Source organism: Eleutherodactylus coqui, chromosome 2, assembly GCF_035609145.1.
Source record: "Eleutherodactylus coqui strain aEleCoq1 chromosome 2, aEleCoq1.hap1, whole genome shotgun sequence".
NCBI lineage: Eukaryota > Metazoa > Chordata > Amphibia > Anura > Eleutherodactylidae > Eleutherodactylus > Eleutherodactylus coqui.
Window position 1 is genome coordinate 147,914,415 of NC_089838.1, and position 23,938 is coordinate 147,938,352.

At 43.6% G+C, this 23,938-nt stretch overlaps 1 protein-coding gene across 5 annotated transcripts in view; it reads right to left on the reverse strand.

The window, feature by feature from the left end:
* Positions 1–23,938, reverse strand: part of PPHLN1 (periphilin 1) — a 72,149-nt gene that overhangs the window by 38,791 nt on the left and 9,420 nt on the right. For all 5 annotated transcript variants that reach the window (XM_066591738.1, XM_066591735.1, XM_066591737.1 and 2 more), the window contains 3 exons: positions 21,960–22,054; positions 21,093–21,233; positions 20,932–20,996 (listed from right to left, as the gene is read on the reverse strand). In XM_066591738.1, the coding sequence (XP_066447835.1) occupies positions 20,932–20,996; positions 21,093–21,233; positions 21,960–22,034 (281 nt within the window). In that variant the 5' untranslated portion in view covers positions 22,035–22,054. The remainder of the gene's footprint in view (positions 1–20,931; positions 20,997–21,092; positions 21,234–21,959; positions 22,055–23,938) is intronic.

The following is a 23,938-nucleotide window of genomic DNA, read 5'->3' on the forward strand; positions in this document are numbered from 1 at the left end:
TGGAATCTGCATTGGAACGCACATAGCCCATGGTGGACCATGGGAGAAGACCCGCGGTGCACCATGGGAGAAAACCGTGGTGCATCCCTGGGAAAGGACCGGCGGCCATCTTGGGAGAAGAATTTTATAAGTTCATCTTTCATCACATCGGTGAGTAGCAAGCGGTTTAAAAAACGCTTTAAAATGCTATTTTATGCCAGGGGGGTGACAGGGGGAATGGGCTAATGTAAAATTTTGATGTTTGCCGCGAGACAACCCCTTTAAGGCCCATTTACAACAGTTTGAGTGACAGCTTTGAGCGATCATTTTGCATAAAAATTAATTGGTATTTAAGTAGCTACTCGGCTACTTAAATACCAATTATGTATGTAAATGAAGCCTTCCTGAACTCAGGCTAATAGCCCAAGGCTATTATCTGCATTCAGATCCTTTGTTCTCCACAGGGAAACAATGCTATCAGCACTCCCCGTGGAGAATGCCTCATAAAAATGAGTGTTGGACTCATTTTAATGATCAGACGAAAAGTAGACGATAGGTGCACATTTACACGGACCGATGATCGCTAAAACGATCACCGATTAGCTATTTTTTAGCGATAATTGCCCAGTGTAGATGGGCCTTTACAGTACTTACAGTTTAATAAATCTTGTAGTTAGAGGGGATGTACCACAATTACCAGTTATTCCCAGGATAGGAAATAACTTGCTGATTGGTGGGGGTCACAGCTGATCTCAAGTACGGGACTCCCGTGTCCTGCTCTGCCTATCACTGCTTCTTCCCCCCGCAGTGACATCACTGTGAATAGGGCACTGGCCAAGCATGCACATTCAGTGCTCCATTCATTCCATTGGGGCTGACCGAAATAGATAGGGGGTGCTGCTCGTCTTTCCTTGAAGTCACATTGAAAATGAATGGAGCGCTAGTGCACTTGCATGAACAGTAGGGGGGCCCAAAAAACTCAACTTCCAACTGCAAAGCAAGACACAGTCTAGTTTTTTTCCTTTTAACAAACCTTTATTTGGGGCAGTTTCAGGTTCTTATGTCTACGACAAGGTTGTGCTCAAAGACCATGAATTTTCAGACTTTCACAGAAAATCATTGTCTTTTCAGGTATGTCTTTTATTATGCATATTTACTTATTAAGTCATGACCTGTAGGTCAGGACTTCTTCCATTCAGTATGGCATTAACACACTAAAGTAGGGAGATCTAGGGACATCATATATTTAGAGGTATTTTTGGTTGAAATAGCCAAAAGGTGTTGATTGTCAGGCGAATCATTAGTACATGACAAATGTCATTGTCAATACTCAATGTTTTAAAGTATAGTGGTTGCTTTGCAAAAACCAAAATAGTTAATATCACGGTGATCACGAACCTAGACAGAAAGTGACCACCCTACCTGGAGGTATGCGGTGGGGCACGGAACAGTTGAGTGTTTAGAATACTCTTTTTGTTACAAGCTGGCATCGGTGTAAGAACCACTGGACAACTCCTTTAGCTACGCAGACCTTTCCTATGAGTAATATGGCACACCTGGAAGTTAATTCCCTTTGCTATATTACTGCTAAGTGGGGATAAACTAGATTACTGCCACTAACCATCATCAGGAAATCCAAGATCTCACTACCATTAACCAGTCCGTTAAAATAGCACAATAATAAAGTGTGTTTTCACAAGTACGTGTCTTCCTTAAAAACTTGTGAGAAGTCATTAGCACAGTTGTGTTACTTCCACAAGTAGAATAATATTAATAACTTGTGCGGTGTTGGTGGAGAAGTCTCCTCCATGGTATGTGGTCAGCAGCTGGAGGGGTTTGTAACACTTCCAAACCATATACAAGTTCAACCCCAGGATAAACTACCATACTCTGAGGTTTGTTCTGAGTGATGCCAGGACCAGAAGAGATACATTGTGCTCGGACAGTAATCCTACAAGATTTTATCTATTACTAATTTAACAAACAGTAAAATTAATTTCAGGATGGGCTGGAAGAGGAAATAAAAAGAACAGAACTGTGTCTGCCTATGGGACACAGCGTGCATGGGGGATTCTCTTAAATACGTTCTCCGCTTTGAACAATTCATGTGTGTAAGAAGGGTCCTTGGGCAATCAAAAGATCACAAAGTGTTATCAGCTGTAATCTGTGGGGATACCCGGTAGCAAGTGCTTCATTTCCTTGCAATGCCATCACAGAGGAAATTAAACATTGCACACAGTTCTCATACAAATTAATGGGTAGTTTGTATAATGCAGGGTAGAGAACGTCCTCCAGAAAGAGAGATTGTTTGCAATGCTCTCCACTCTGGCCAAGAGATCAGGATCCGGAAGACCAGACCGCACTTCAACTTAATCACTATTAACTAGGGATGAGCGAGTATACTCGCTAAGGCACTACTCGCTCGAGTAATGTGCCTTAGCCAAGTATCTCTTTCCGCTTGTCCCTAAAGATTCGGGAACCGCCACAGCTGACAGGTGAGTTGCGGCGGGGAGAGCGGGCGGGAGAGAGAGATCTCCCCTCCGTTCCTCCCGGCTCTCCCCCGCAGCTCCCCGCCCTGCGGCAGCCCCCGAATCTTTAGGGACGAGCGGGGAGATACTCGGCTAAGGCACATTACTCGAGCGAGTAGTGCCTTAGCGAGTATACTCGCTCATCCCTACTATTAACCCTTTCCAATCCTATTTGTATCCTGGTTTTCCTAGGGGGCTTACTCTTTTTCTGCTGTTATACAACAGCGCTATATGCTGGCTAAAGCCAGTACTGCATGAGGCGACACGTTGGATTGGCTCCGACAGCAGAGAGGCTGGCAATGTACAGTAAGAGAACCCTGATGGCTGTCTTCCAACATCGGAGCTGTACAGCCTTAAATCATAATTTCTTCAGAGGTCAGACAGTGGATTGGAAAGGGTTAAGTGAGTTATGCCAAATTTAAAACCGTTCTTGTCCATCTCCATCAGTCCCAAAGAGAGGAGTAGGGCATCAGCACACAGACTCAATATGCACTCCACTCCCACTGGGGGACATGTGACTCCCTGGGTGGGGAGATCCAGAGGTCAGACACCCACCAATCACACACACTCCTGTGGATAGGGAATTGTGGGTTGATGGGTTTGTGCCAGGTTTTACAGTACTTGAAAATGGATCTTCTAAACTCAACAATTCATAAATGAAATTTAGGCCTCCTGCACACGAGCAGATTTGCATTGCGTAATGCGTGGTCGGCGTCCACACCACGGTTCTGCAGCAAATACCGCTCAATAGCATGCTATGAAAAATCTATTATTCCTGCACACTTGCAGAAACAAATTGCGATTTCTGTGAGCAGAGGAATATTGCAGCATGCTCTATTTCTACTGCGGTGTCCGCACGGATAGCTTACATTGAAGTCAATAGAAGCAGTCCGACCGGCGGTCTGTCGCAATTGACATTGTGGACAGGTTGCGGATTCCGCATCCTCTCCTAGCAATGGCGTGGGAAAATAAACTTTAAAAAAATCTGCACTGCATATACCTGACGGCGGCTCGCCACGGCCATCCACAATACAGATGAAGAACAGAAAAGACAGGAACGTGCGCACACTGGCAGCGGTCAAGGTCGGATTCTGCTGCAGGCTCCTGCATGCGGAATTCGACCCAGTTGTGTGCAAGGGGCTTGAACAACTGCATGCAATGCGATTCTGTAACGTTTTAGGTTAAAAAAAAAAACGCTAAACAGAAGGTAAGTATCCAAGATAGCCTGAAACGAACTATGCGGCTCATATGTCAAACTATCAAATGACAGATTGGAGGCATTATGCTATGCTAAGCACCACACATTACATTAATTACTAATGGGGTCAATCAATCAGATTTTGTGCAGGCATTTACAGCTGTAGTGCTGCTGGACAGTACCATGCTAATTAATTGCCCGCTTGTAGAGCATTTCCTGAATATAACACGGCTCATTATTAGGTAAAATAGCACTATTTAAAGGGAACATGTCACATCCCTACAACACTATAAACTAAGTTATGGTATGTGACAGGGTCTCCCTCTGAAGTTGGTGTACGGCACAAAGATCTGATTCTTTCCAGAGTCCCATAGACTTGTACAGTAGAGTGCGGACGCTAAAAAGAGTCAGATTTTCCTGCGCTCCACAATCTTTTCCGCGTGACAGCGCTGGATTACAGGAGCGGGTGTGTGTAAAAAACACATCTCCCGGCTCCCAGTCACGTCCTCTACCAGCACCATAACTTAGTTTATGGCACTGTGGGGACGTGACAGGCTCCCTTTAATTCTGAGAACGACAATTAACGTAACAGGTAATTATTATCCAACGATTGGGCTAAGGCAGGAATAAAAGGCACCTGGTAAGGGTGACCCTTAGGCGAACTGTGAACACGCAGCAAACAAAGCTGCCTTCATGTCAATTGCCCTAACAAAGTTTTATGATCAAGAGAATGTTTATAGCATGTAAGCTGGGGACACTGGAGTCAGTCCGATTAGCCGGTGTGCTTTTATGGTAGTCAACATGAACAACGTTTACACAAACATAAGTCAATGGCTGATTAAAGTCTACAGTACTATATACAGGTGGGAAAGAGAGGACATTGTTTATTGCCATATACGGGGAATTATGGGGCAGGAGTTTCCAGATGTGTATTGGTTATTAGTAACCCTAAATACCAAGCACCCAACTTGCCACCAATATGAGGTTCTGAAGATCATTGCTTCTCATATAACTGCAGCCAATAAAACCCAACAATCTAATGTGTTTGATTTATTTTTCTTCATTGGGTATTAAGTGAGGGTCTAGCGAGCTCAGACGGGTTGATTTGTCCTTGTTCAATTCTACTATTTTAGCACAGATACACAATAACAGAGGTAGAGAATCTGGTAAAGACTCATACCCAGAGAATTACCATGGTAGACTAGTTTCACGTTGCATTTTAGGAGTCCAGTGCTGGTTCCATGCTGATTGCTATTGTTTACGCAGAGAACTGCATTAGCACCATAGTATGGCACCATAGAGGCGAATACGTGAAAAAAGACCTCTTTGGTCTTCGTCTTACATAATTTCCATCAATGTCAGTCATTTACATTGGATAGAAAAGTGCTGAGGAGTTGGAATGTCACCTATCACAATGTTCATTGAGTCCAGCAGGATTATTATTTATATTAAAGCTTCATGATAATAGGGCACTGAACATATAGAAAGGGGTTTAAGCCCAATCAACTAAATCAGGGGTCCCCAATTCCAGTCCTCAGGGACCACCAACAGGTCATGTTTTCAGGATATCCTATGGTAAGTACACCTGTGGCAATGTCTGAGGCACCGACAATAATTACATCACCTGTGCAATACTGAGGAAATCCAGAAAACATGACCTGTTGGCGGTCCCTGAGGACTGGAGGTGGGGAAACCTGAACTAAATGAATGCTAAACTGATAAAGAGCATCTGGGCAGCATGGTGCTCAGTGGTTTGCTGACTGAAGACAACATCAGCATGGAGTTTGTATGGGTTTCTTTCTACACTCCAAAAACAAACATACAGATAGGGGAATATAGATTGTGAGCCAAAATAGGGACAGAAATATATTAAGTGATGCGTAACCACTTTGCACATTGTAAACTGGGTAAAGATCTCTGTGCTGAAGATCTGGCCACCCATTCCAAAGCTAAAATTGACCAAATCCGTTGTTCACTACACTATTTAACATCTCTCCCCTATTTTAAAAATGCAGTTATATCCAAATTACTAAAAAAGAAAAAAACAATCTTGAAATGTCCTGTGCTGCTCACTATTGACCTGTCTCTAAGATCATCAAACTCCTGGAACACTTGATCTTCTCTTGTATAATCAACGGTCTGCCGTTTCCTTGACCCCTTGCAATTTGGTTTCCAGACTCTACATTCTACAGCTACTGCCCTTACTAAAATCTCAAAGAATCTCCTACTAGCTAAAACAACTACTCTCTACTGATGCTTCTGGATCGCTCTGCAACATTTGACATTGTAGATCACCAACTCCTCCGTATGCTCCACTCTGTTGGCCTTAAAGGGGTTGTCTCGCGGCAAACATCAAAATTTTACCTTACCCCATTCCCCCTGTCACCCCCCTGGCATAAAATAGCAAATTAAAGCGGTTTTTAAACCGCTTGCTACTCACCGATCCGATGAAATAAGGACTTTAAAAAATCTTCTCCCAAAGATGGCCGCCGGTCCTTTCCCAGGGATGCACTGCGGTTTTCTCCCATGGTGCACCGCGGGTCTTCTCCCATGGTGCACCATGGGCTCTGTGCGTTCCATTGCCGATTCCAGCCTCCTGATTGGCTGGAATCGGCACACGTGATGGGGCGGAGCTACGATGACGCGGTGACCAGCTCTCCGGCACGAGCGGCCCCATTCACCAGGTAGAAGACCGCACAGCGCAAGTGCGTCTAAAAAAGCAAGAAGACATCAGAATTAGACGGATCCATGGCGACGGGGCCGCTAGCAACGGAGCAGGTAAGTGAATAACTTCTGTATGGCTCATATTTAATGCACGATGTACATTACAAAGTGCATTAATATGGCCATACAGAAGTGTATAACCCCACTTGCTGCCGCGAGACAACCCCTTTAAGAATGCCGTTCTCTCTTGGCTTTCTTTCTACCTCTCTGTACCATTTCTACGCTGACGACACCCAACTATATATTTCTTTCCATGACATTCTCCCTTCACTACTACAGAACACAAGTGATTGTCCGTAGTCTTCAACATCACCTTCTAGTTCTATCTGTGATTGTTCCCAGCATGAGAAACCCCGTAACCTTGTAGACATACCTTTTAATGGCTAACAAAAATACACAATGTTATAGTGAGCTTCTGAACCAACACAGGGTTCTTCTTCAGGCTAAAATGAAATAGATCCGAAGAGACATGCATATTTATACACACATACTTATGTAATGTATGTGCCTTGTGATAAGTATGTGCGTATAAATATGCATGTCTCTTCGGATCTATTTCATTTTTGCCTAAAGAACCCTTTATTGGTTCAGAAGCTTGTTGTAACATGGTGTATTTTGTTAGCCATTATAAGGTATCATATCTTCCAGATTATGTGATTTTTCTAGCTGGGAACAATCACATTTTGCTCAACTGCCTAACACGGTACCAAACATTTTTTCTTCATTATACTTGCTCTATCTGAATCAGTTTCTTTCAAAAAGGGTGTTTACTATTACAAAAAAAATGTTTTCCCCCCAGAAGCTTGGCCTGCTATAAAATAAAAAGCTAGATTATACTTGCCTCTCCTTGGAGCACAAAAGCGAAGCAGCTCACACTGCCCCAGCACTGGCTTCTGGGTAGAAGCACCCGAGTGCTGCAGCCAATCAGGGACCGCAGCGCCACCATCTGCACTCCTGCCATCATCGCTCATAACCTGAGCCAGGAGTTTGGGGGTGTAGCGCTGTGCTATCTGACTGGCCACAGTGGTCACTTGCTTATGTATGGTGATCTTCCCGGAAGCCGATGCAATGTGAGACACTCCGCTCCGCTTTATAGGTCCAAGGAGAGTTTTTTTTTCTATTTTTTCATGTTATAGTTAGGCCTAGCTGCTGGAAAAGTTTTAAAAGTAATGATAAAACCTCTTTAAATGTTTGGGTTTTTATCACCTACTAACCTATTAAACTCGGATACTTTCATTTCAGTTTGTGATACAATAACTGCTAGGCAGGACACCTGCTGTCATGTGCTCACATTTGATGCTGATGTTTGCTTTGCTCCCTATATTGCATGCTCAGATCACCTATACCTCAAAACACCTCTCTCCCCTTTCTTTCTGTGGAAACCGCAAAAGGCTTTATTGTTGCCCTGATCTATTCTCACCTTAATTACTTTAATGCACTCCCCATCGGTCTTCCCCTCCCTAAACGTTCCCCTCTCCAATCTAGTCTGAATCCAGCGACTAGGCTCATCTTTCTGTCCAACCACTACAAACAATGCCTCCACTTTGTGCCAGCCACTGCACTGGTTGCTCATCACCTATAGATTACAATATAAATTCATCACTATCATCCATAAAGCTCTCCACGGTGCTGCACCTCCCTATATTTTCCCTACATCTTTGTCTATCACCCTGCCCATAGTCTACGTTATGCCAACAATCTCAGACTAACATCTTTCTTAATCTGAACCTCCCCCTTCCATCTTCAAGACTTTTCTTGAGCTGCAAGTTCTCTAGAATTCCCCATCACAGCCAATCAAGTTAATCACCAATACTCATAGTTTAATGAGTGCCCTAAAAACATCTCTCTTTTAGGAAGCCTTTCACATTCCTAATCGAACTCTTCTCCCTCCATTTACGCCTCTTCTACATTCTTCCTCAGTACCTGACCCCTTCATTCAACAGTATCCCCCCAGACTCCATGCACTTCATATCTGTATATACACAGAAACCAGCTGGTGACTGGCTCATGCAACTTTATGTATACTACCCCATTTAGTTAATCATAGCTAGACAATTGAGAAAGGCAAGCACTTTTACTTCTTACATCATCTTTACTTGCTCACAGACTGTAACCTTTTGTGATCATGGGTCAATCGTTGTAGTTGTTTAACATTGTATGTAATGACTGATTTTGTCTTTGATTTGATCACCACCTCAGTGACCCCCTCCCCTCACACCTCCTTCGTTCCTTCTCCCCAGTGGTCATTTCCCATCTCACCACTATATTCAACCTCTCTCTGACCTCTGGCATATTTCCCTCTTCTTTCAAACACGCCAACATATCCCCACTGCTTAAGAAGCCGACTGGACGCTACTGATGCTGCCAACTACCGACCCATCTCAAACCTCCCCTTCATCTCCAAACTACTAGAACGGCTGGTTTACTCCCGCCTTGTAAGCTACCTATCAGAGCACTCTCTCCTAGACCCCCTACAGTCTGGCTTTCGACCTCAACACTCGACAGAAACTGCCCTTACAAGGGTATCCAATGACCTACTGACAGCCAAATCGAGGGGCGATTACTCCCTACTGATCCTCCTCGACCTCTCCGCAGCATTTGACACTGTTGACCACAAACTCCTCCTCAGTATGCTACGCTCTATTGGCCTAAAGGATACTGCCCTCTCCTGGTTCTCTTCCTACCTATCTGACCGCTCTTTCAGTGTCTCCTTTGCTGGCTCTACCTCCCCTCCTCTTCCCCTTGCTGTTGGGGTCCCCCAGGGCTCGGTCCTCGGCCCCCTTCTTTTCTCTATCTACACAGCCCCTATTGGACAAACCATCAGGAGATTTGGCCTCCAATACCACCTGCATGCTGATGACACCCAGCTATACACCTCTGCCCGTGACATCTCTGCACCCTTCCTCCAAAACATCACTAACTGTCTGTCCGCTGTCTCTAACACCATGTCCTCTCTCTACCTAAAACTAAACCTCTCTAAAACTGACCTGCTGGTATTTCCACCCTCCACTAACCGACCTCATCCTGACATCTCCATCTCAGTGTGTGGTGCCACCATAACTCCTAGACAACATGCCCGCTGCCTTGGAGTCATATTTGTTTCTGATCTCTCTTTTACCCCCTACATCCAATCTCTGGCCCGAACATGTCAGCTGCACCTCAAGAACATCGCAAGAATCCGCTCTTTTCTCACTGTGGACACGCTAAAAATGCTTACCGTTGCCCTCATCCACTCCCGGCTCGATTATTGCAACTCGTTGCTGATCGGCCTCCCCTGCACCAGACTCTACCCTCTCCAATCCATCCTGAATGCGGCAGCCAGGCTCATCTTCCTGTCCAGCCGCTACTCTGACGCCTCTGCCCTGTGCCGGTCACTGCACTGGCTGCCCGTTAAATACAGAATTCAATTTAACCCCTTCATGACATGGCCTATTTTGAGCTTAAGGACGCAACAATTTTTGGCGGATTTTCTTCTCCGTTTATCAAAAGTCATAACTTTTTTATTTTTCCGTCGACGCGGCCGTATGAGGGCTTGTTTTTTGCGTGGCGAACTGTAGTTTTTATCGGTGCCACTTTTGGGTACATAGACTATATTGTAAAACTTTTATATTTTTTTTTAATGATAGCAGGGAGAGAAAACGCATCAATTCTGCCATAGATTTTTTTTTTTTTTTTTTTACAGCGTTAATCATGCAGCATAAATGAGACATTCCATTTTTTCTGCGGGTCGGTACGGTTACAACGATACCAAAATTCTTACATTTTTTTTAGGTTTTCCCACTTTTCTGCAATAAAAACCCTTTTTCTTGGAAATCTTTTTTTTTTTTTCTAAATCGCTACATTCAAAGTCCTGTAACTTTTTTATTTTTTGATGTACGGCACTCTATGAGGGCTCATTTTTTGTGAGACAAGCTGTAGATTTTATTGGTACCATTTTGGGGTACATATGGCTTTTTTGATCACTTTTATTGCGTTTTTAGTGAGGCAAAATGCTAAGAATTAGCATTTTGCCTCAGTTTTTTAGTGTTTTTTTAAGCGTTTTTTTTCCGTGCACAGTCAAAAGCATGTGCAACTTATTGTACGCGTCGTTACGGACGCGACAATACCAAATATGTGGGATTTTATTTCTTTTTTACCTTTTTTTATGCTAATCTGAGAAAAAGCATAAAAAATGGTTTTTTTTACTCTTTTTTTTACATTTTTTTAATCTTTGTTTTTTTTTTTTACACTATTTGAGTCCCTCTGAGGGACTTTAATCACTGCCCTGATGATCGCTGTTATAAGGCATGGCAGAGCTACTGCTCTCCCATGCCTTATCGCTTATACAGCGATCCTAGGCATAGGCAATACAGGACGCCAGTGTCTGGCGTCCTGTTGCCATGGAGACAGGCCGGGCTCTCGCGATGACATCACGAGTTCCGGCCGGAGACACAGAGGGAGCCGCGCTCCCTCTGTGAACTCTTTCCCTGCCGCAATCTACTTAGATCGCGGCAGGGAAGGGGTTAACAGCGGGGGCGCAACTCCGATGCCCCCCCGCTGTAGCAGCGGGACGCCGGCTGTGACTGACAGCCGGCTCCGGCTGCGGGATAGCACGAGATCATATGTGATCCCGTGCTATCTCCAGGACGTAAGTTTACGCCCTGTTGCGGGAAGTACCAGGCTGCCAGGACGTAAACTTACGCCCTGCAGCGGGAAGGGGTTAAACGCGCCACCTTCATCCACAAAGCCCTCCACAGTGCAGCGCCCCCCTATATGTCTCCCTCATCTCAATCCATCAACCAGCCCGGGCTCTCTGCTCTGCTAACGAAACCAGACTGAGCGCCCCTTTAATTCGAACTTCTCATTCCCGCCTCCAAGACTTCTCCAGAGCAGCATCGGTCCTCTGGAACGCACTACCAAAGGCTACCCGAGCAATCCAGGACTCGCAGAACTTCAGGCGTGCTCTAAAAACGCACCTCTTCAGGGAGGCATACCGAATTCCCTAAACAAACCCCTCTGTACTCCGCCTGATAACATGCTCCCTGACCTACTGACTGCAATCCCTGCTAGCCATCATAAACCGCGCCTGCCGTCATACTGTTTCTGCCGTCACACGGCTTATGTCTGACCATTGTCTATGTGTATATCACCCCTCACTCTCCACCTCGCCATACCGTGCACATCTCCTGCCCCTTTACCTTCTGTATCACCCCATTACTTGTAGTATGTAAGCTCGTTGGAGCAGGACCCTCACCCCTATTGTTTCCATCAATTGATTACTTTGTAACTGTGGTTCTGTAATGTTTGTACTTTGTCTTTCTGCATCCCCTGTCTATGTAAGCGCTGCGGAATATGTTGGTGCTATACAAATAAAGTTTATTATTATTATTATCCGTGCTTGTGGAGCCTGTTTAGTCTGCACGATCAAGAGGACAGGTTTTTGTCATGTTAAAAAAAAAATCCGACCAAGATGAATGATTTCAGTTCTATTTCCTTCAATGTTATCTGTAAAATTCCATTGAAAAAACAAACTGAAATCATTTAGGATGGAAGAATGAATAGAACAATATAAAATCATTTAGGGTGGACTAACTGTGAACACCCTCTTATATTTGGGGATGTGATTGTGTTCAGAATTAGCCAATCACATTTACACTGATGTTTAATAGAGGTCAGTAAACCGCTGCCATTATTTACAGTGATGCTGATTTACCCCATATAAAGTTCAGCTCTTCCAGTAGGATTGCACTTGTAACGGCAAGCGTGCTCATTGAAATCAACGCTAGCCATGCCTGCAGTTACAAGTGCCAGGCACTTCAGAGGTCCGAGCAGAGACTTCCGCTCTAACCTGTGTATTTGCAGCGCACAATCAGCCGATTGCTCAGGATACCGAGCGATGGACCCCAGCAATCAACTATTGATGATCTAGCCTGAGGATAGGTCGTCAATAGTAATCTCTCTGGAAAACCCCTTTAAGTTAGATGTGACCGTGACATCAGGATGAAACATTCATCCACTGCTTAAACAATTGCAATGTTATTGCATTTTAGCATCCGTATTAAGGCCTTTTTAGACGGGACAACTGTCAAGCAATCGATGAACGACACTCGTCCCCGCACATACTCGCTTTCGTGCTGCTGCATGGGAGCTAGTATTGCTGGCTCACAGTGAGGCGGCTGCAGGAGATTTCACTCCTCTCGCTCCCCTGCCCCTCTCCATTGACATAAGACAGCGGCTGTTCAGTACTGAACAGCTGCTATTTACACTGAGCGATCTACGATCTGCTTATTGCTCATCGTTTATGCAGCATGAACAATAGACGATTAGCCGATTGCTCATCATTCAGTGTAAATAGCGGCCGTTCAGTACTGAACAGCTGCTGTGTTATGTCATTGGAGAGGGGTGGGGGAGTGAGAGGAGTGAAATCTCCTGCATCACCCCGCTCCCCTGCTGGCCACTATGTAAGCGAGCCAGCCATACTAGCTCCCTGTGCAACAGCACTGGAGGGAGGACACACAGGGACGAGTGTCGGGCATCGGTTTTCTGACATTCGTCCCATGTAAACCCACCTTCACAGCTTCAATTAGCGAACTGATCGCAGGTTTGAATGTCCCAAACTAACAGCATTCTAGGAGAATAGACCTACCACCAGGCTTGGACCTGAAGCCACATTATAGCCATATGAACATGGCCTTATATCGTTGACTGGGCTCCGAGAACTGAAGAACTGTGCACAATACAAATAGACTGTTTTTATTTCATGAATAACCAAGCTTTCCAAACCCTGTAAAACCCTTGTAATAAGGAAAGGTTATGAGAACTGGAGATAAACAAAGCGTAAACGACAGGAGCAGCAATTTAAATATTCCCACAACAGCTGGCGCCAGTGTGATCGGAATTGTTCTTTTCGGGGATGGCACGGCTTCATGAACCAGCTCAGAGCTATTGAATCCTAAATCTCTGTTTATTCCAGCCATGATTTGTGTAAACAGAATAATATCCAACAAGCTTTGAACTTTTAATTATCTGTCCGCTCCCCATACAACAAAACAGCTGAATATACTTTATAAAAAGAAAACAAATTAGTTTCCTGTTTCACAAAACCTGGTATAACATTGGGAAACAAAAATTCACAAACAAAGCCCAAGTTTATTTGGAGAGGGCTTAAAAGGAAATCACCATCTAAAGCTAGAATATAGGAGTAATAGTTATAGCAAACAAACTCTATGCAAAACCATATTTCTCCTTAAAACAGGACTTTGCTTCAAATTTCACATTTCTGACATAAGTAAGCAGTGATGTGGAATTGGAGCAGAATTTTGTTGGCAAATTTGGACGGGATCTGTTGGCGGCTGTATATTTATATGGTCTGACAGAAATGGCAGAACTACGACCTAACAGGTTACATTTTAGACTGGGTTTACATCAGTGTTTTATTTTTCGGTTTTCTGTTCCGTCCTAAGGGTAGAAAAATGGTAAAAAAGGATCCAAGAAATTTCCCCATTGATTTCAATAGGACTTATTTGGGTTAAATTTGCTTCTTCCATTTCATGTGGGTTTTGTTTTTTTGACAAAAAAAGATGGACCTAAATTTTTTTTCCCCATCCAACAAGTCAAAATGAAATTAAAAATGGACCTTTCCTTTTATTTTAACATTAGATGGGGGATGGACAGAAATGAAAGCTATTTCTTTTGTAATCCGTTTATCCCCTTAAGGATATGGCCCTTCACCCCCCCATTTTTGGTTTTTCGTCCCCCCTCTTAATAAAAAAAAATAAAAAATATATCATAACTCCTTTATTTATCCATCGCTGTATGAGGACTTGATTTTGCAGGACGAGTTGTATTTTTCAATGGTGCTATTCAATGTACCATAGAATGTACTGAGAATGTTGTAGATGTTAAAGAACTCCGCGCTCACAGTGGTACTGACAAATCAAAGTAGCCTAATGGCAAAAAAGTAATTGTAGACACTTCCTTTGAAGGAGGGGGTGTGGTGTACAGAAGCCCCCCCTTAATAGTAGTAACCACAGGTCTTAAAGGAGATGTCCCGAGGCAGCAAGTGGGTCTATACACTTCTGTATGGCCATAATAATGCACTTTGTAATGTACATTGTGCATTAATTATGAGCCATACAGAAGTTATAAAAAGTTTTTTACTTACCTGCTCCGTTGCTGGCGTCCTCGTCTCCATGGAGCCGACTAATTTTTGGCCTCCGATGGCCAAATTAGCCGCGCTTGCGCAGTCCGGGTCTTCAGCAGTCTTCTATGGAGCCGCTCGTGCCAGAGAGCGGCTCCGTGTAGCTCCGCCCCGTCACGTGCCGATTCCAGCCAATCAGGAGGCTGGAATCGGCAGTGGACCGCACAGAAGAGCTGCGGTCCACGAAGGTAGAAGATCCCGGCGGCCATCTTCAGCAGGTGAGTATGAAGACGCCGGACCGCCGGGATTCAGGTAAGCGCTGTGCGGGTGGTTTTTTTAACCCCTGCATCGGGGTTGTCTCGCGCCGAACGGGGGGGGGGGTTAAAAAAAAAAAAACCCGTTTCGGCGCGGGACATCTCCTTTAAGTACTTGACATGGAGTCCATATATTTATTCTTGCAACAGGACTACTGTGGGCTTCACTATTACTACTGGGATTGATATAAGGGACCCCATTAGTGTTTCTGTGTGATTCAGATGGACCAAGTAATAGTGCTTTCTATATCTCTTTCTCAAGCCTGACATTAACATACAATTAGCAGATTAAAAGTACTGGAGCAACATGTGATTTTTTTTTCAAGCATGTGAAATTTGCATGTACAGTGATGTATTTTTCTCACAAAATGCATCCCACTTGCTAAAAAATTGCATGCTTGCAAGCACAGTATTGGTCCAAGTTGCTCAAAACGATAATCACACTTGCCTGTGTAAATTGCATGCAATGACTGATTTTTCTTTTGGAATGATAGTCCGTGATAGGAAAATCACTGCATGTGCTATTTTTGGTTGATTCTTGCTTAAGAATTGCCCATTATTCCCTATGGCTTTTTTTTTTTTTTTTTTTTTTTAAATATCACACTCGCATGTAAATGCAAGTGCAATGCAATTTTCAATTTTTTACTATTGGGACAACATGAGATTTTCACAGGCAACAAAAAAAAAAAAAATATTGCATGTGCAGTGATGAGTTTTTCACACAAAACACATTGCATTTACAGGCCAAAATCGCAGGTTTAAGAGTATGGTTGCTTGTTATGTTCAGCCAGGCAATAAAGCTGGATCACCAAATTCCAATTTTTGTTTATCAAAAATGACCAAAACCCATCAGCTTTCTTCTTGGAGCAGTAAGGACAGGTGTATTCGCTTAGTACTGCTGTTTTACTGGAGATTTTGGTTTGAATCGGTCCTCGACGAGGATTTGAACCTGGGACCCACCACAGCCCTGATGCTGACCAGTGTTGTTCAGGGAACATTTTGGAGGCCAAATTAGACAACCTGATTTTTATTCCCAATGCTCTTAATGGAACTCGAAATCAGAATTCTCAATTTACAATTAATTTTTTATTTTTTTTTTTAAATCGGGTATGTCACTCCAACCTAATTATTTCAATAATGACTCAACACTATTTAAGAGTGCGATACTGGTCCACTATCAGTAAGATATCGCACTCACCCGTGTGAAAGCACCTGAAAGAGTAAACAAGAGTTCCATAAACTTTCCAAAGTTTACAAGTCTTAACTGACCCCTAGGTTTGGAATTTCACTGCGTCTTGTGAAATCCCCCGAACCCATTGCATTTCTGTGCTAAAAAGTTTTAAAAAAGCAATCAGGCTGAGGATCAACATTGATGGTAGTTACCTGAAACAACAGCTTTTCCATTGTCTATATATTAAGGTCCTTCTACACGGAGTGTGAAATCACTCCAAGTCCTCTGCTTTAAAATACAGTCAGGATCCACATGCAGATAAATGGTTTACATTCTTCGTAGGCTAGATCGTTGTCATTCAGGCCGCTGTACCCATGAAGGTTACCGATAGAACGATCGCGCTTTAAATAAATGATGAAAGAGAAGCTAATGAATTATCGTTTGTCACTCAGTTGTTGGCCGTGTTTACACTTTACGATTATCGTTCCGTGTAAAAGGGCCCTGGGTTACTGGATTTGTGTCCTGCCATTCGCTTATGATAATCTTCTAGAAAACAAAAAACTACAAATAGGTAATAAAATGACTCTTAAAAGGATCAAACTTTCTTTCATATCTTCGCTATTTACTCAAGTTTCAGCCTGTGAAGCATACGATTTTAACTTTTTCCTCCAAGGAAATCACTTGAAGACATTTTACAATTAATAACTAGTGTATTAAGAGCCTCTACGTTACGAGTATGTCCAGTTTAGAAAAACAATTTTGATATCTAGCATTAAAGCATTTAGAATTAAAGGGGGTTTCTCTGTTCCAGATCCTCATCAATTTGCTACAGCTTTGCTAAAGTGCCTCCCCCTCTCCGCCGCCTTGCCAGCTGTCGACAAGGGTAAGGGGCAGGAACTAGTGTGCTAAACTCTCGTCCCCTCTCTGCCCCTTGTCGGCTGACAGCAATGGGAAGGGTTAAGGACGGGGCAGGAGCTTAGTGCACTAACTCCCACCTCATCCCTCTGCAAACAGCCGGCAAAGGGCGGAGAGGAGGAGGGAAGGGGGTGGGAGTTTAGCAGACACGGTAAACCCCCCCCCCCCTCCCACACACGCACGCCCCTTTTTCCCGGCAGTTCCCATAGCAATCTATGGGACCAGCTGTATTCTGGCCGGAAAAGATATTGCCAGAACTATCTTTATCGGCCGGTGTAAAAACGGCCGTCGGGAATGCGCACTGTATGCGCCATCTTCGCCGACCAGGAGTTTTTACGCATCAGGAATACGTCCATCAGAACTGATGCATTGGAATGCATCAGACGGGGAGCGTATATCGGCCATCCGTGAAAACGGGGCCGATATACGCTCGTGTGAACGAGCCCCAAGGGTGCCATCACACTTTCGAAAAAAAATCATGCATTTTTTTGAGAGATGCGAGTGTGAGTGAAGACACAGAATTATGAGAACAATGATTTTCAACTGTTTTATTCCCATTTGCGATGTTTTCACTCATGCAATGTGAAGTGAAAAAAAATAACTGCAGCATGTTCTATCTTTCTGCGTTTTGCTTCTTTTTTTTTTTATCTCCCATGTTTCCCTATGAAGCCTTCTTTTTATCGCATAGCAATGCATGAACTTTTGTGCAATGCGTTTTTTAATATTAGAAACTCCTATTGCGTATCAAGATAAAAAAAGTGTGAGAAAATGCTGCGCAAGCAGCAGCGATGTTTTTGCAAGAAAAGAATCCCGACACCCAGACATCTCATGAGCAAAATTGTGATTTTGCAGTGATTTTCTCGCGGACACCAGTGTGCAGGAGCCCTAATGCTCATTTTCTCCCAAGGCGGTGCTGCAGGAAAACTGAACACTTGCTGCAGGTTTTCACCACAAATGACTGCTGGAGGTCCCAGCAGGGGGACACTTGACAATAAACTGATCAGAGACCTTTCTAACAAGTAACAAAAGTCAAAGTGCACAACCCTAATACTACTTTGTTGGGGCAGCATGTGCACACAGGTCACTCACTGTAAGGTATTCTGTGAGGAGAGGCGTTGCCACTTGGTCTTTGATTCAACTGGTTATATGATGCTTAGTTACACATAGGTTTGCCTGTTGGGCCAACAGCTCTCTGCTCAGCTCCATCATCCACCCTGCATTCGTTCCCTGTTTCTGTGTTAGTATGCACTATGTTAACCGCTGGTGATCTCTAACAATTGACAAGTGCAGTAGTACTATCTATTCTTACACCACTGCTTTACCCAGCTGCATTCGTCACTTCCACAAAGTTCTCATTAATGAGGTCACGCAATATCGGGACCCTCGTTATAGTGATCAGTGGGAGGATCCCACAAATCACCGCTTTTTTGATGATAACTAATGTCTGGTAGAGCCCCTTTAAGGTAGGGATGGGATTTGATTTCTATTTAGCGCACCAGTACTTCACCCACATTCTGTGAGATGGCGTCATTTACTCATTAGGTCTCTGGTAGCTGCTGAATGCTGTCATATACCTCACACAATTAAACTACTAACGACCACTTGTCAGTTAGTATGTATGTGTGTGCTTCTGATGCTCCGCCCCTGGTTACGTCATCACAGGTCCTACAGCGTATATAAAACACAGAGCCTGACCGACAGAGGAACAACACAGTTAGGGCTTTTGAAAAAGGGAGGACAAAAATAACAAAATGAGAATACAACTAAGCCGTTCTGGTCTGAGACACAACTCGGCGGTCCTGACAGAAGACACCAACTTACTGCCACCACAGAGATCCGACGGGCTGAAGGACCTGTGGTGACGTCACTGCTGTGGGAAGAGCCACTGTGCAGTTTGGTAGAAAGTATTGTATACTGGATAAGCAGCTACCAGCACCTGTGATGACATCCCTGTCATGTGATCACATGTGTGGATGGAGTCAGGAATCACATGACCAGGGGTTGATTACTATATCCAGGAGTCTGCTGAGGTGTGGAAATCAGGATGGATATGGATGTAGCAGAGCTGTGTGTGTGATTCAGGATGTAGCAGAACTGTGTTGTCATGTCTGTGAATCAGGATGGATGTAGCAGAGCTGTGTGTGTAATGTGTATGAGTCAGGATGTAGCAGAGCTGTGTGTGTCATGTGATGTGCGTGTAACGTGTGGGATCAGGATGCATGTAGTAGAGCTGCGTGGGTCATGTGCTGTGTGTGTAATGTGTGCGGTCAGGATGCATGTAGCAGAGCTGTGTGTGGATCTTAATGGATGCAACATGTAGCTGGTACCGTACTATAATTTCCTAATAATTACTAGTACTTCCCTATAAACCATTTTGCATAACATGGCCCAGTAGGTTTCCTATATTCTGCAGGCACCACTAGGAACAGCAGGCATACAGAATAGCATTTCCATTTCATAGGCTTATACCACAGAACTGCTTTTACAATTGGTTTTGCAATTCCCTAATTTGTAGGCCAAGTTTCACCAAAAGGGAACATTTAACTTTATGAAAAGAAGAAAGGCTTTTCCAATAGAGTTCTTAGCAGGATACACGCTACCATGCAGACATTCCAGATTATTTCACAATAGGCTGGCACAGTGGGGGGATAATAAGAAGCACGTTTCACAGAATCTATAAGCTGTTCAGTCTTCCTACTGTCTGAGCTAGATGCTATTGGGAGTTAGTAAAGGAGGTCACCGGGACTCTGAATGTAATTGTCAGGTGTATATTAATCCCTCAGGAAGCCATTTCTCACACAGGTTTATATAACATGTTGTGTTTGCATGAGAGATTGGTATATTTTACATATAAGTGATGAATTTAATCAAGGACAAGAAATATTTTAGCTTCCATTAAATCTAGGGCTAATTTCACACTGGAGAGTGCGATAACGGGCCGCAGATGCGGGGAGTTTTTGTATCAAAACCACCTAGCATCACTTCGGGGAAGTAGCGATCTTCCACCGCAGCTGACAGCCTGAAGGATTGAGGCGTGCCTCCCATTGTTTTCAATGGGGAAACCTAGCAATAGAAAAAAAAAAAAAAAAAAAAAATCGCTCATGTGTATGGCCCCATTCAAAAGAATGGCGTTCATATTCATGCGAGATTTGGGCGTCTCACAACGCACAAATCTCAGCCGCATAAAACCGGCCTGAAAGTGTCACATCAAACAAGAGTTACACGTGATGAAGTTGAATGTTAGAAATTTGACAAATTTATCAACAATGCCGAACATGCATAAGTACTTAAATGTAATTTTCATAATAAATAATATATATATATATATATCACCAAATGCGCCATTTTGAAACATTTCGTGCAATTTCTACGATTCTTCACAGCATCCTACCACATATCTGCCCAATTATTGTGGATTAGTAGGACATTTTAAGAGATGTGCTGGCAGAAAAGTGTTACACACAATGTCCACTAGATGTCGTTAGAACACCATATAAACACAGGTGAAAGCTCTTGCTTATGCATTCTAATTTTAAACCTTTGTATTGAGAAGGGTCGCTCTAAGGGCTCCTTGACACTAGCTAAAAAACGTGCGAGATTTGTGCGCTGCGAGGATTTATTTACCCTTGCAATGTTTCCCTGCATGGCACCGCCTTGTGATGCAATGCAGGAAACATCGCAGCATGCCCATTTTGTTTGCGATATCGCCCAGCGTTTTCAATGGGGATAGCGGTCCAGATGGGGACCACAAAATGCGACCTGCATTGGCAACTCGCAGCAGCGCAAATTGCAACTAGACCTGTCACTATTTTTTTGCGGCTGCAACTCTTAGATGCTAAAATGCATTTCCCCCTTTATAGGGATGGGTCTAGCAGATGTTCCTAACGTGCCCCGCTAGGATCTGGAGAGGAAAGCTAAACTAGGAAGTAAAAAAAATAGAAGTCAAGTATAGAAAACTTGCACTGAGGAACAAGCAGAGTTACCTGTAGTCTGGGTGCCGACTCATGGGTGGCTCTCCTCTTCCCCCCCACCTATATACTGGGTCTTCCTAGAGTAAAGTAGTAAAATAGATAAAACATCATGAATGTTTGCACTGATCAATATTTGCATCTGCTATATGGGCACAGAACATACAAATGCATACCCCTCTATATGGTCCACTTCGTCTTTCATATGCACGAGGATCATCATAGTCCCTGTACTCTGGATCACTGTACTCTTCATAACGGTGATAAGCTTCATCTTCTGGTCTCCTGACCATGCTTACCACTCTGTGGTATTCTCCCTGTACATACAGAAGGAAATTTTAAATCATGTTAACATCTAAAATTGTATTTGTATTATAATATATAGTGAAATGTGTTTATCAGACCAATGTAAATGGCTATTCCCTTTCAGTTTCCCCAAGAAGATATGTACATGCGTGAGCAGTTCAGTTTCTGCGTTCTCAAGCCAAGGTGTCACGATATACAAAACAAGCTTACCCGTGAGCTACGGTACATAGTGCCTTGGTAGGCATGGCAGACAGCTCTTCCTAAAAGCCCTTTTTCCCTAATGATTATCGTTTAGAAAAGCGTTCAAATGAGCAAAAACAAATGAATCGTTGAGTGTAAAGGGGGCCAACGATCAAAAGTTTTCATTCATTGCTCATTTTGTGCAGGCATACAAATAGTCGTTGGCTTATTCACTAATCGTTCGGTTTAAATAGGGATTGTTCGGTCGTTCTCATTTACTTACACAGTAAATGGGAACAACTGAACGATTTCTCGTTAGAACGAGCCAACGATGTGTAAAAAGACTAGTCCGACCAGACGAACTCTGACTGGTGTAAATGTACGCCAATGATCCTCTAGAAATTCGGCAAATGCACAGAATGATAGAGGTACATACCTGTCATACTGATTTCTGTAACATCTACCTGCTATGTGTAAGATTGGGTATAAAGGAGAACATCTGTGACAGTTTCTACTGAAGCATGGCATCTCCAGAACAGTAAATATGAGGTACTTACATCAGGAGGGGTCTCACGGGGTGGGAGCCTATGCCTTGGTAGCCGTTCATATTCATATCTACCATCGCTCCACATTTGCTCTTTCCTATACTCCACTTCAATTACAGAGAAAACACATTATGTTGCAGGGAATTTATCACATATATATATATTTTTTTTACTAATTGAAGCGCACCTCCAATTCTAAACAACTCTCCATAAATGAATAGAACAAGAAACTTTGTAACATATCGTGTTATTGCTTATGAGACTCCTCTCCTGCACTACTCAGTCAAGTCACTTATAAACTGTACCCAGGAGGAAGAGAAGAGACAAATTATCAGCTCACTGAGAGATCAAGTTACAGTTACTGCACATAGAAGTCTGTTTTCTGTACATGATTACGGGGCAGGCATCTCGCCTGAGCAGCTGCCCAGCTCTATTCACAGCATTCATAGATCAGCTTTACAGCAGCACATGGATACAGGATACTTGCCTACTGTTAAAACAAGCAAATTTGAGCAATAACCATTCAGTGTGAATGCAAACCCCCCCCCCACAAAAATAACTGCTCACTTGTCATTTGCAGTTATTTAGGCTTCTCATCCCATGTAAATGCTCCCCGCTTCCCATAGGAGGTGGAGCGCTGAGTGAGCAGTGGACAAGAAGTCTTTCAGTGTAAATGCTCTGCACGAACGCTAACGACTTTAGCGGTGACATCAGCACTCGTGCAGTCGTTTACAAGACTGTCAGCCTGTGTAAAAAGGGCCTTAAGAGGAGATTTCAGGATTATTTATTAATATAGATAATGATGTGAAAAATAAATCGCTATAATGTTTAAAATATATGTTTAGCTCTTTCCAATCCATTCATTTTTTCTCCATCCATTCTCCCCAGCTCCAATTTATTTGGAGCTGGGGAGAATGGATGAGAAAAAATACATTTTCCCTGCACCCTCCTGAACTGACAGAGTTCAGGAGGGTGCAGGTGCTCACTGCACCGTGGGGGGACCTGTTTACCTGTCCGGCGTCTTCCACATTCTCCCTTCTGCCTCCCAGCTCGGTGATCATGTGACCGCTGGGGTCAGGTGGCACCCAGCGGTCACATGATTGACGGGCCGGGAGGCAGAAGGGAGAATGTGGGACAACTCTAAAACCTGTGCCGGGCATAACACATTAGGCCGGGCTCAAATCAACAGATTTGCATTGCATATTACGTGTGCATAATATGCGATAAACGGCATCAACGAAAGTGCATTGATTTTCAACGTTCCACTCACATTTGCGTATATTTATAACGGACGTAAAAAAGAAGCAGCATGTTGTATTTTTATTGTGTATTACGAGCACAATAGCCTTTTGGTTCTCTATGGGTGTGTTCAAGACGAAATGCATCCGAAATTACATTGCATATGTGTGGTTTTTTTTTTTATACATGTTAGGATACATGAGAAGGAAATTGAAAAAAAAAAAACAAACAAAAAAACAGAAAGCTAGTGCAGGACACAGTGTGCATTTGCAAGTAAAAACATGTCAATACGCAGTTCCCTACGCTGCGATTTTTACACAGCGTTTTACTATACTGTCGTGTGAGCCTCGCCTTAAGCCTGGCTTAGACAACGATTATCGTTCAAAAAATCTTTTAAGCGATTTTCGAGCAATAATCGTTGTGTTCCTTATAGAGCAAGGTGATCGCTCAAACGTTGAGGGATCACCTTGCACTCCGAGCGGAGGATGCAGAAGACAAGTGGCCTTGTTCGTCTTCTACATGCAGCAGTTCTCGGCTCGGAGAACCCAGCTGTTATACAGCCGAGCGCTCGGAGCAGAGGATGCAGAAGACAAGCGGAGTGTCCCCGCTTGTCTTCTGCATCCAGGTGTTTTCTGCACGGGGCGCCCGGCTTCATACCCAGCTGTCATCAGGGAGCGGGATACAGCTAAAGCAATAGTATCAGCTGTATCTTGCTGTGAATCCCTGATAAGGCTCATGGTCGTCTTTGAGCA